The sequence below is a fragment of the Ambystoma mexicanum genome, chromosome 12 (assembly GCF_040938575.1).
Source record: "Ambystoma mexicanum isolate Mex_15411 chromosome 12, UKY_AmexF1_1, whole genome shotgun sequence".
NCBI classification, from domain to species: domain Eukaryota; kingdom Metazoa; phylum Chordata; class Amphibia; order Caudata; family Ambystomatidae; genus Ambystoma; species Ambystoma mexicanum.
The window spans coordinates 54675391-54688498 of NC_090936.1; the positions used below are offsets into that span (position 1 = coordinate 54675391).

The window sequence follows — 13108 nt, forward strand, 5'->3', positions numbered from 1 at the left end:
CCTTTGCATACTGGGATAGAATCTTCCAAAAATCTCCTTTGCACCTGTTGACATATACCTTGTTACCTGCCTAGAACCCCTATGAAGGAGGTAGCACACTCACATTTTAAACAAAGCCCCAGTTTTGCTAAAGTGTGGGTTTGCTCTCCAAAAGCATGATTAGTATCTTCCAAAAGGGCAAACGCATTTCCCTTATTAAGCCCTTGGCAGATCAGTGAGGTCAGTTGCATATACAGTTTGACAACTAGCAATGCTTTTGATGGTTTCTGCGTGTTCAACGTTTCATATTCCCAAAAAAGCCTTAAAATTAAAATAAGTATTATGAATAAAATACTTAATCATGCATTTGTGAATTATGATTAAGCTAACTGCCTTTCAACTTTCAATGCAATGTAGATTCAACTTATGCTCTTTGTACCGGTTTATATTTTTCCAAATGTTGAAATACTACAAGTGGTATATTTTTAAATGAACAACAATATGACAATCAGAAAAGAAAATCTAAATACAAGACTTACATTTTTATGAAGAACTTAAACTGCAATTTATAGAGTTAAACTGTTATAACCACCTGTAAAAGGAAAATAATGTATATTTTACACAAAAAAAGCTGTTCCGTTTCAACTCACCTCTTGCTTTTTGTCCTCACAATTAAGCTCAACCTGGATGCCTTTGAATGGTAATGTGCCAAGAGCAGGTTCTGTGGAAACAGCAAATGCACATTATACAAATGCAGGCTGTGAACACCATCATTTTCCATGAATAACGAAGAGGTGACAAACCTAAAAGTGCCCACTGTTTCACGCAAACTCAATTCACTGTGAAAACTGCAACCCAGTTACAGCACCTGACCATGCAGCATAGGCTGAATACCATTATTCCTGTTACCAATCAAACAATTAATAGGGTACAATCTTTATAGCCTATCAGCACCATAGCAGAATCTCATCACCTTAACTATTGCCATTAGCGCAAAATTTAGACATAATGATGATAATACAACTAAGCACCAGACAACATAAAATCACATACAATAGTATACAAAAATACTATAACCATTAACTTCAGTTCAACTTTCCCCTACTTTTTCCCCATCTCCCATCTTATCTGAAACTTCATAGCACCAGTCGGATGTATTTGATTATTTTGAATACGAACATTTTGAAGACGAAAATGTCGAATTCCAAATGTTTGTATCCAAAATAAGCACCCCACAGCCAAATGGCCTTTTTTAGACCCCGCACCCGATGCCCTTCCTTAACTTTTGGCGGCACACTTCGCTGTGTGCCACCGAGTCCCTGCAGTACCAGTTCCCATCACCTCCGTGGATGGGAACCAGCGCCACAGGGTCCTTTTGTTTTGTTTTTTCCTGTCAATATTTTTGTGCAATACCCACCAGTCAATCCATAATTTATTATTGATTACAGGCTACGATTTAGACTCTTCAATTCAAAAGGATATGCTTGCAAAGTCTTATCTTTATATTACTCGAATAGACAACAGCATCTGTAGCCAAGGTGCTCTGAAGGGCTTTTTTATTTAACTCAATGTGGCCTTGGTGTATTTCCACACGGTGCAGAAAGTATTACTTACAGTTCCTGCCGCCTGACATCCCAGGCCCGGCACTGGGATATTTGGCGGCAGAAACAGTGTTACGAGGTCGGCAGCAACCCGCTGGTCACCATCTGCAGAATGTCTTGAGTGCACACCTCTGGTGGCGAGGCTTTTCCCAGGGCTTGTTCTGGGGAACTGGTCCTGATCAGCCAATCTTCCAGGTAGGGGTAGACGTGAATCCCCCCTCTCCTGAGGCTCTTTGCCACCACTGCCATTAGCTTGGTGAAAACCCTTGCGCAGAGGTTAGCCCAAATGGCAGAACCCGAAACTGGTAGTGAGAGTTGCCAACGGTGAACCTCAGGTACTGTCTGTGCTTGTGATGGAGCGGCACATGAAATCTAAGAATCCTGGAGGTCCATTAATACCATCCAATCCTGAAGCTGGAGGACCTGAAGTTACCATCTTGAAATTGTCCTTCCTGAGGTACCGGTTCAAAACTCTTAAGTCCAAGATGGGTCTTAATCCTCCGTAACCTTTGGAATTAGAAAATAAGGGGAGTACCAACCCTTGTTCCTCTCCGCTACAGGTACTGGTTCTATAGCACCTTTCTTCAGCAGGGTTAAAATCTCCTGCATAAGGAGCGGATCCGGAACCATCAAAGAGTTGTTCCCCGGTGGATGAAAGGTACACAGTAACCCTGGCAACTGTTTGCAGTGTACTAACATCTGAAGTAATAGCCTACCATTCTGTCAGATGCTGGGACAATCTGCCTCCTACTGCAGTTGTGTGATGGAAGACCTCAGGTTTTGAAGTGGCTGACACAGTGGCTGATGGTAAGGTAGCCCCTGCTGCTGCAGGCTTAGTACCTCTACCCCATCCACCACGGGGGAATCGTCTTTGGCCTCTTTGAGCTGGCCGTCCTCTGCCCTTTTTCCTAATGCAGAATAATAGCAAAAAGGACCTACCCCTCCAGGGCGCACATGCGGGCGGTTTGGAGTTTGCCGTATTGTAGCTCCAAGGGATTTGGCTGCCGCCTTGGAAGTTTGCAACTGCTCCAAACTTTCATCAGCTTTGTTCCCAAATAGATGTGTGCCATCAAAGGGCATGTTGAGAAGTCTGGATGGAACATCTGGGGCAAATATGGACTTCCGCAACCACAGAAATCTGCGGATTACAGTACTAGCCGCCATGGCTCTGCTGATGCTGTCAACAGAGTCAAGACTGGTCTGGAGTGATTCACACATAGCGTCCTTCCCATGCTTGACAATGTTCAAGAAACCGTCTTGTTCATCCTCTTCAGGGATGTGGTCAGCCGCCATCGAAATACAGTCCCAAAGGGTGTGGGGAAAACCTCGCCAGCATGCATGTCGCATTAGCAACCTTTAATGCCATACTACCGGCCGAGATAACCTCAGGTGTCTCCCAGTTAGAAGTTACCCTCTTTTTTTTTTTTTTTTTTTTTTTCCAAACTTTATTTATATTTTACAATAACCGGTAGGCATGGCTCCAACAGGGAGCTGCTGAATGCAATATCCCACAACAATTCCCCCACCCCACCGCCCCCCATCCCCCGTATCCACAGTATCTTTGAGAGTTTCTACTCATTGCCTTAGTCGCATGGACGTTTTCTCTCCTTGTCTTCCCGCTCCTCCCTCTTACGGACCTGAGTTCTGGGTGTTTGGATTATCAGGGTCCGAAGTAACAGATTTGTTCATCAGGTAGGTGATATATGGTCCCCAGATATCAGGAGGGCGTGCGTGTAAAGGTAGTGTACGAATAAATTCAGTGTCCATATCTTGGCAATAAGTTATATCCTTTTCCCAGTCAGCTACCCTAGGGAGTGGGCCCCTGCCCCACGACATGGCTATTCTCCTTCGTGCTAGCACCATGAGGAGTGCCGCCAGCTTGCGTGACGATGGCTGCAGATGTCTTGTGAGGCCAAGAAGCGGGCCCAGCGGCAGGGGGGTCATCTGCTCTCCTATAATCTCGGATGTTGTTTGTATAACGGTGGACCAGAATTGCTGGATACCGGGGCAGACCCATGCCAGATGAAGAAAGTCGGCGTTGGGACAAACGCATCTCTCACACTGGGCCGACGCCTCTGGGTGGTGCCTGTGTTTTTTGGCGGGTGTGTAATATGTTTGGTGTACAAAATTGAAATGGATCAGTTTGTAGCGAGAATTTAGCGCCACTTTTTGAGTTTGTCGCAGAATGTAGGCCCAGTCTTCCTCACTGATTGGTTCCTGCAAAACCGATTCCCACCTGTGTTGCACTTTAGGTAGGAGCTTCCTCGTGTCACTCACCAGGGTTTTGTACAGAGTTGACACCAGTCTGCCCTCTCCCTGTGCTAATATTGTGTTATGTAGCAGCTCCCACGTGGGGGGTTGTTTAGGGAATGAGGGGAATAGCTCCTGCAGGGCGTGACGGAGTCTGAAATAGAGAAAGACGTCCAAGGATGTGTTCCCTCCCTTGTCCTTGGCCATTTGGGTGGTCAGAAAGGTGCCCTCTGGGAAGAGGTCTCCTAGCGTTTTTACTCCTATTTTGTCTACCCATAGCAGGAATACCTTTTCGTTCGTGAGAGGGATACCGGGGATAAATTTTATAGGTAGTATGGGGGAGAATCGTACAGCCACTCCACACGCACTGGCGATCTTCTTCCATATCGCATATGTAGACAGGACCGTGTTCAGTGTCTTATGCGGCACAGGGATGTGGCTGATTATGACTGCGGATAGTAAATCGGGGGAGGCCAGGGCTCTTTCCACTTGCACATGTGGTCTTACATAGTGGATTGAGTACCAGTGGCTCAGGAATTGAGCCTGAGCCGCCCAGTAATATTTCTCTATATCTGGGAGCGCCAGACCTCCCTTCGCTATAGGTAAAGTGAGTGTGTCGTAAGCCACCCGAGCCGGTTTCCCCGCCCATATTAACTCTAGGATCGTGCACTTGATCTTTGACAGAAAGGACTTGGGGAGAAGTAGCGGGATATTTGTGAAGAGATATAAGAGTTTGGGGAGAATAACCATTTTCGTCAGTGAGGTCCTGCCCCACAGCGTCAATGGGAGTGATTTCCATCTCTGAATACGTTCAAGTAATAGCTGCAGTGCGGTTCCGTAATTATCTCTAAATATCTCGTGATGGTTACGTGACATCTTGATCCCCAAGTAGCGCACTTTCGAGGTTTCCCATTGGAACCCATGGTCGTCGGCGAACTCTGAGGTGCACGGAGTCAGGGGGAATACTATCGATTTGGAGTGGTTGGTTTTGAGCCCTGACATTAACCCGAATTTTATCACCTCTCGCATTACGGGGTTGAGGTTGACTTGGGGGTCGCTAATGAACAGCATGACATCGTCCGCGTATAGGGAGACGATTAGCCTGTGAGGACCCAGTTTTAACCCTCGCTCTAACTGCTCGGCCCGTAGCCTCGAGGCTAGGGGTTCCATCACCAGGGCGAAGATAAGGGCCGAAAGAGGGCAACCCTGTCTCGTCCCGCGTTCCAATGTGATCCCCGATGATTTAGTGTTCCCGAGTGTGATGTACGAGCGTGGATTATTGTAAAGCAGAGCTACTAGCTTCAGGAAGAAGTTGCCCAGACCCATCTGCTTCAGTGTCGCGAACATGAAAGGCCACTCTACAGAGTCAAACGCCTTCTCGGCGTCCAGCAGTACTGCTATCGCCTGCTGTGTCGAGTCTAGGGCCTCGATGACGCCAAACAGCCTCCTTATGCCGAACGTTGTGCTACGCCCCGGGATGAACCCGGCCTGGTCACCCAGCACTAGTGCTGGCATCAGAGGGAGCAGTCTGGCCGCCAGGATTTTGGCCAGGATTTTGTTGTCCAGGTTGATCAGAGAGATCGGTCTATACGAGGCGCAGCTCTCTGTAGGTTTTCCGGGTTTATGCAGCATCATCACGTTGGCTTCACGCGTCGTGGGGGGAAGTGCTCCTCGACCCACCGCCTCTTCGTAGACCTGCAAGAGGAGGGGGGCCACTATGTCCATGTGCGCCTTGTAGAACTCGCCGTTGAGCCCATCGGGGCCGGGTGCTTTGATATTAGGTAGGGATTTGATTGCCATCCGGATTTCTTCCAGTGAGATGGGCGCGTTCAGGGGTTCGCGCAAGTCTTGGCTTACCCAATACAGTTCTGTGTCATTCAGGTATTCTTGTATCGCTTCGGGGTCTGATGTTCCTTTTGAGCTGTACAGGTCTTGATAGAATTCCCGGAAGGTGTTGGAGATCCCCTCCTCCGTGTAGACTATCTGTCCTTGCGCATCTGTGACATATTCAATATGAGGTGGGACTCTGTCTATCGATAGTAGTCGGGCCAGCAGTGCACCTGGTTTTTGCCCCTCACCGTACTGCCTGATCTGCTGTCTACGACCCATGAACTTCAGTTCGCGGTCCGCTGTCTCCTTAAATTTCAAGAGTTCTTGCTTAAGCTTGGCTTGCGTGCATGGATCGGGGGTGTTGAGGAGATTCTGTTCCAATTCCTTTAAACGGTCCTCTATGTTGGACAGTTCCCTTCGGATCATTTTTAGTGTCCCGTTTTCTTTGGTCAGGCAGATTCCTCTGACAAAGCACTTGAATGTTTCCCAAATGGTGCCTGCGGAGTCAACCGAGTTTTGGTTGGTGTCTATGAAGGAGAGTATTTCTTGCCGCAGTTCTGCTGCAAACACTGCGTCTGTGAGTGAACCGGGTTTAAACCTCCAGTTGAGGCCTGGCACTGCTGTGCCCGCTAGGGTGGCCTCCAATACCACCATCGAATGGTCGGAATAGGACCTTGGTAGGATCTGGCACGCGTCCCACCTGAAAGGGCTGTGGGAGGACGCCAGGATATAATCGATTCTAGAACTGGTGTTGTGCACAGCTGATCGGAAGGTATAGTCTCTCCTGTCTCGGTTGTGTCTTCTCCACATGTCGGAAAGATTGAAGGCCTGACAAATCTCTCGAACCTGAGTACTTGCTTTGGACGGGTTTCCTGAAGTGTTGTGGGACCTGTCGAGCCTGGGGTCGAGCGCGGTGTTGAGGTCGCCCCCCCACACCACAGTCGACGCGTCGGTCGTGGCTAGATGGGACATTATCCAGTTAAAGTTATCGTGTCCATCTGTGTTTGGAGCGTAAGAGTTGACCACCACCACTTCCTTTCCAGCGATTATTCCTTTCACCAGTAGGGCCCTTCCTTCGGTGTCCTTCTTTGACTCGATGAGGCTGAAATTGGTCCTCTTATCGATCAGGATCGCCACGCCTCTGGCGAACGATGAGTAGGACGAGAAGTACCGGTGGCATCCCCATGATCTGGCCCAGCGCTGTTCCGACGAGGGTAGTAGATGAGTCTCCTGGAGTATCGCTATGTTGATTTTGTGTCTCCGCAGATATTGAAGGATTCTCCTCATTTTCGTAGGCTGGTTGCCGCCGCGTATATTCCAGGTGGCGATTCTCAACGTTGTCGCTGCCATCTGAACGGATCAGTGTAATCCTGTCGGGCCGGGGCCCGCGGAGTTAGCTGGAGTCGCTTTCGGAGAAGGAGCCAGGAAGACTTGGCGATTTGTAGGTACATAGTTCCTCGCGTGGCTGTCGTGGATCGGGGGTATGTGGGTTGAGGCGGTATTACTGAATTAACTTCCCTCCCATGCACGGGCAACCCCCAACAGGCCCGTGGTAAACAGTCCCATAGTAACGAAACAACTTGCATTGCTGTGCTCGGGGCGCAAGTGGCCCTCCAAGAGAGGGCTAGCTCCCTTCCCCGGATACAATAGTGGTCTGCGGTGGTCTCTCCTTGTCAGCCATGCAGACACTAGCCCTCCCATTAGGTACCTTGTAGGCAAAATTTATGGTGGATTTCTTCTCGGTCTCTCTCCCCTTTGAGGCCTTCCGTTGGAGGAGGCGGGTCTGCAGCCCGAGCGGTCCAGATAATCGCTCGTCTCTTCCGGAGAGTTGAAAAACTGGGTCGTCCCCTCATGTTGGATTCGGAGTTTGGCAGGGTAGAGCATGGCGTATTGTATCTGGTTCTCTTGAAGCCTGCGCTTTACTGCCGTGTACGATCTTCTTTGCGCTTGGACCGCCTGGGAGAAATCCGGGAAAAATTGGATTTTATCACCGTCGTACTGAAGATCGCCTTTCTCCCTGGCCGCCCGTAGGATGGCGTCCCGGTCTTTGTAGTTGAGCACTCTCGCTATGATTGGGCGAGGATTAGCCCCCGGGATCGGTCTGGTGTTGGGAATTCGGTGGGCTCTCTCCACAACAAACAGTTTGGACAGGATGTCTGTGCCGAAAAGGTCTACGCATAACTTCTCAATGTAGTCCTCCATCTTTGTGTTGAGTTGTTGTTCCCTAGCTCCAACGATCCTGATGTTGTTGCGTCGGGAGCGGCCCTCCAAGTCTTCATTCTTTGCGTTTACCGCTTTCATTTGCCCTTCTAGGGAGGCCACTCTGGAAGTCAGGGCCGCTGCTCCGTCGTCGAGGTCCGACACCCTCTGCTCGACTGTGTCAAGTCTATCGGCGTGTTTGTCTAACCGGTGCTGGAGCAGATCAACCTTAGAGGAGAGGGTGTCGAGTTTGCTCCCAAGACCGCCAATTCCGGCTTTCAGTTCTAGGAGAATTTCCCTGATGTCGAACCCGTGGGCCTCCTCCTCGTCTTGGATGGGAGATAGCGCTCTGCCATTTGAGGTGGTTGGTTTGGTCACGGAGCTGCCCTCAAAGTTTAGCTTCTTTTGAGCTCTGTCCATTTTCTTTGAGGCCGCCATTGGCGCTTGTGTAGCGGGGGTCCTACAGGGCACCGGAGGTAGGTCCGGGGTCCCGGTTGATCCGCGCCTCCGTTGCGCTATCTCGGATGGGGTTTCTCTCCTGATGTTTCCCTTTGTGATAGGGTATAGTGGAAGCGGGAGTGACGCCGGGTCCAAGCGCTATCTACTGCTGGTTCTCGGCTGGCCCGTACGTTGGGGGTTCACGCGGACCCCGGCTTGCGGTTTCCCGCGCCCCGCGCCTTCACACAGGCTGAAATTCACCCCGGGGAGTATGGACGGGGGCGCACGGGGGCGCGCGTACCTGATCTTCGGGGTTCGTTCAGGACGGCTCCTCCGAGATTCTGCCGGATGTCCCACCGCTTTCGGCCGCTCAGGCCGTCCCCCTCCGGGCCCGCTCTGTCTCCGACTGCCTCGCGTCTAGCCCGCGCCGGCGCTCCACTCGGACCGGGGAGGGGGAGGGTTTCTCGTCGCTGAGGAATCTGGACCCAGCATCCGAATTACGACGAAAGAAGTACTTCGTTTTGTTCAGAATCGCTTTGGCTACAAACTGGGGGTGGCTGCATACACAATGCCCAGCGCAGATGCCTCGATTCGTCAGGATTTCTGAGGGAGCTCCGTGGAGCTCACAGGGAGGCCGCCATCTTGGACGGCTCTCTAGCGCCCTCTATCTAGAAGTTACCCTCTTTTGAAGAGCCTTATGAAAAGGGGACAAAAGGGTCTTTCAGTGGTCCCTTATCTATAATGTCCGTCAAATCATCCTGTTCGAAAACAGGTGTGGGTCTAGAACATCCCAGGTATTCCGTTACTCTAGGCATGAGCTGTCTGTAGTTGCTTTCAGCATGAGCCCCTGGATCTGCTTTACCAAACTCAACTTTGGGGGAAGTGGCAATGCCACTTGCCTCATGCAGTGGGTCTTGCAGATTTTTTTATCCTCGATTGTTCAAAAATAAGATTTTCTGGGACAGGTGTCCCATATTCCAACCCAAATGGTCTCTCCTAGTCAGATGATTCTTCTGCCTCCTCATAGATCGAGGAAAGAGTTTTAAAATAGTCTGAACGAGATTGTGGTGTGTAAATCTTCCCTAAACGAAAAGAAGAGGAAGAAGGCACTATAGATGTCATGATAGGAGCTGACAGTGTTGAAACGACGAGGACGTGGACAGCTTCGATTTTTCCGAAGACGTCGATGTCTTCGACACAAATGTCGAGGGCTTCGACGAAACCGAAGGAATTGCTGTGTACGGTGTCAAGGAGGTCGATACTCAAAGTATTGATGATCCCTCTTTCAATTTTGGCGCCAATGGCGTCGACGACACACCCTTCAACTTTGTTATGTGGGTTTCTATCAGCGTCAATGGCGTCGATATTCTGTGTGTCTCAGAGGCTTTCCCTCTACTCGAGGGATTAATTCGCTCTCGAGGAGTTTCCACGGCCAAGGTCGAGGACTCATGGCTTCTGTCTCAGATGATTTGTCTGGGGTATCGCCTCTAGGTGATTCCGAGTGGGGCAAAGCCGCGTTCTCGAAGACCTTTAACATACTCAATCTGAATTCCTCCCAATGAGCCGGGGTACTATGTTTTGTGGGACAGACAACCCTTTAGGGTGAACTAGAAGAAGAAGTAGTGCAGGGCGTCTATGGCGCCTCTTTTTACCATGCCGCGAAGACAAGGAATGGTGCAATTCACTTTGTGAACAGGAACGGGAGTGTTTACGTTTTTTATGACGGGGAGACGAAGGCCTCGACTCGTCAGATGACTTGCGTTTAGACGGTGTCACAGATTTTGGAGTCCTACCTCTCTCCAACTTTCCTCTTCGCTCCCTCAAGGCCTTGGCAGTCATCGAAATACATTAGTCACGTTCCGAACAGGGGTGCTCTGCCCCTAGACACCAAAGGTAGATCCTGTACAGGGTCGTCATGGACATTTTAGCCGCGCAGTCGTGTCATTTTTTTTTTAAACTAGACCGGTGAGTAGATGAAGCAGATGAAAAAGTCATCTCGTCAGAACTCAAAGGTATTCTCACAGAAAAACTTGAAGACATTTGAAGATTCACACGGAACTGAGCGTTATGTTACCGAAGCTGTGAAGTGCTGAAAAATGGAACTGAACAACAGTGTCAGGAACAGGCACAGGTACTTACTATATCGCGTTATGCTCAGAGTAAAAGCTTGACTCTTGTGAATGAAGCCAAACCCTGGCACGACATCAGGACACGGCCCGAGTTACGTCCAGAATCCCAAGCTAGACTTGTATTCCTCACGGCATGCTCTTGTTTGGTTTGAGCTTTGCCGGTTACCGTGGAGATTAGGGCAGCGTTCCTCGTTATACCGGTCACGTGCGCCGTACAGCTACGGTCACGTGACATCAGGCATTTAAACTAACCCGGTACTATAGGACGGGGCTTCTGATCGAGCTACACGCCTGTTCCTAGTACCTTGTCTTTGCTTTATGTTTCCTTGACTACGGACTTCGTCTCCCTGGATTTCGCCTTCATTTGATCCTCGTCTGCCTTGTTGAGTTTCCTGCATGTTGCTGACCTCCGGCTCTGTCTCACAGACTGCTTGTCTTCATCCTTGTCGGTTTTGTTCTTGCCCACTCATTGACGAACTTTGGCTATGCTCTACGGACTGCTACGCTCCTGTCCTTGCCTGATTTACGTGTTACCTGCACATTACTAACATGGCGGTCCATAGGATTGCTGGATTCTCTGTAACTGCTCCTTTTTCTTGCTTCACGTACGGAATCTACGCTGCTGAACACTGGACAATTTGTTTGTTTTCTCCATACGGTGGATTCCCATCTTCTGCCCTTCAGTGGACTGCATACATCTCCATCCATTTCACCTCCTGGAACTCTTGGATATCATCTTTGCACCAACAACCTACTGCCAACATAAGGACCCTTTTGCGACAGCACTGTGATCAGTGGACTACTGCCTCCTTATCTATTTCTGGTCTGCATTATAACTGTATCCAGTTTTAACAGGGTTCCTTGTGCCATCGGGTCCGGTGGCCAACTGGACTGGAGACTTGCCACCTTATGGTTAGGCGTTCTCGTGCCGTCGGTTTCCGGTGGTACTATGGACTAGAGACTTACCACCCTAGTTGGGCTCAGGCTTCCTTGTAGACCAGAGGTAGCGCCCCGCTCACTATCCTGGTAAGCCTTGGTATTTGGTGGTTAGTGTTCACTTGATATCTGCTCGTCTGGGTTTCTCATTATTTTGGTCATTGTATTACAGGAGGGTTTCCTTAGTGGCTCTAGGCACCAACAAGATTGGGTTCTGCATGGTTTATACCCTTCACAGGTTAATCCATATTTGTGTTTTTATTGTTTTTGAAAGATTGCACTAGGTCGGATTTGATTTGATATCTGTATGATTTCTCTGCAGGTACCGGACGACTGACGACCTTCCATTGTAACGTCCGGGTGCAATCCACAAGTTCGACTGGTCTCCATCTTCTGGCTAATATCCTCCTTGGTGTGTCTCATTTGGTTCCCCCAAGGGTCATATTATCTTGAGGAATTCTACGGCTGCACTACTTGTTCAAGGGTCGTGGGATTCTGACAAACGGACTCTGCGCGAGCTACTTATACCAATGATGATATCAAAGACAGGACGTAAACTACCGAGCAACATCGACTCGACCAGTCATCGACGCACAGCGCCCTCTACTGAAAATTCTTTCCGAAGCAGCAAACTAGATATTGGAAATATCAAAGATAAGGAATAAGTGCGAGAACGCAATCCATTCGAAAGGTTTATTTTTTTTTTTTTTTTAAAACCTTTATTTTTGGTCTTTCGACACAACAAACAACTACTCACCCACATTAGGGTGGCTTTAACTTTACGCCTTCAACCAGTGCCCCGACTTCCCCGCCTCCCTCTGCGACTCCCCCCCCCGCCCCTGCTGCATCCCCATATCATCCCGCTCTTGCGTCAATTCGCCCCTCTGGTGAACCAGTGGAAGATCTCAAGAGTCTGAGTTAAAACTGTATCAGGGTGTGTTCTCAGTGACCAACGGATCCACTGAGGAGGTGGTGTCGGCCTCCCTTATTAGAAAGGATATTAGCGGGCCCCATATGTCGGGCGGGCGAGCGTGAAGTGGTAAGCATTTTATGAAATCAGTTTCTGTGTCCTGGCAATAAAGCACATCTTTCCGCCATGCAGTGTACGATGGTGGCGGGCCGCGGCCCCACGCCATGGCGACTCTTCTGCGAGCTAAAGTTAGTAGGAGTCCGGTCAGCTTCCTTGACGGCATGGACAGCAACCTCGTCATCCCCAACAACGCTGCTGTGCATCGGGGTTGTATCGTTTCACCGACAATTGCGGATGTCGTGTCCAACACACGGTTCCAGAATGGGGCTACCTCCGGGCATTCCCATGCGAGGTGCACAAAGTTCGCTGATAGAGTCCCGCATCTTCTGCACTCTGCCTGGGCTTCGGGATGGTGCTTGTTAGCTTTTTCCGGCGTATAGTAGGTTTGGTGGAGGAAATGAAAATGAATAAGTTTGAGCCGGGTGTTAAGTGAAATTTTCTGAGTTTGCTTCAGAATGTGACTCCAGTCGGCCTCCGATATACTTGTGGATAGTGCCCGTTCCCATCTCGTTTTCGCTCTTGCATTCACGTTGGGTGATCCGGTGGTCAGCGCTTTGTAGATTAGCGACACCAGCCTGCCCTCTCCCCGAGCTTGAATGACATCATGTAGTAGTTGCCAAGTCGGTGGTTGCCTCGGGAAACCAGGCAGGTGGGTCTGCAGTGTGTGTCGGGTCCGGAAGTAGAGGAACACGTCTAGGGCCGAATTACCCCCTTTC

At 49.6% G+C, this 13108-nt stretch overlaps 1 protein-coding gene across 5 annotated transcripts in view; it reads right to left on the bottom strand.

The window, feature by feature from the left end:
• Positions 1-13108, bottom strand: part of ANKRD26 (ankyrin repeat domain containing 26) — a 915250-nt gene that overhangs the window by 553724 nt on the left and 348418 nt on the right. For all 5 annotated transcript variants that reach the window (XM_069627947.1, XM_069627948.1, XM_069627949.1 and 2 more), the window contains one exon: positions 630-700. In XM_069627947.1, the coding sequence (XP_069484048.1) occupies positions 630-700 (71 nt within the window). The remainder of the gene's footprint in view (positions 1-629; positions 701-13108) is intronic.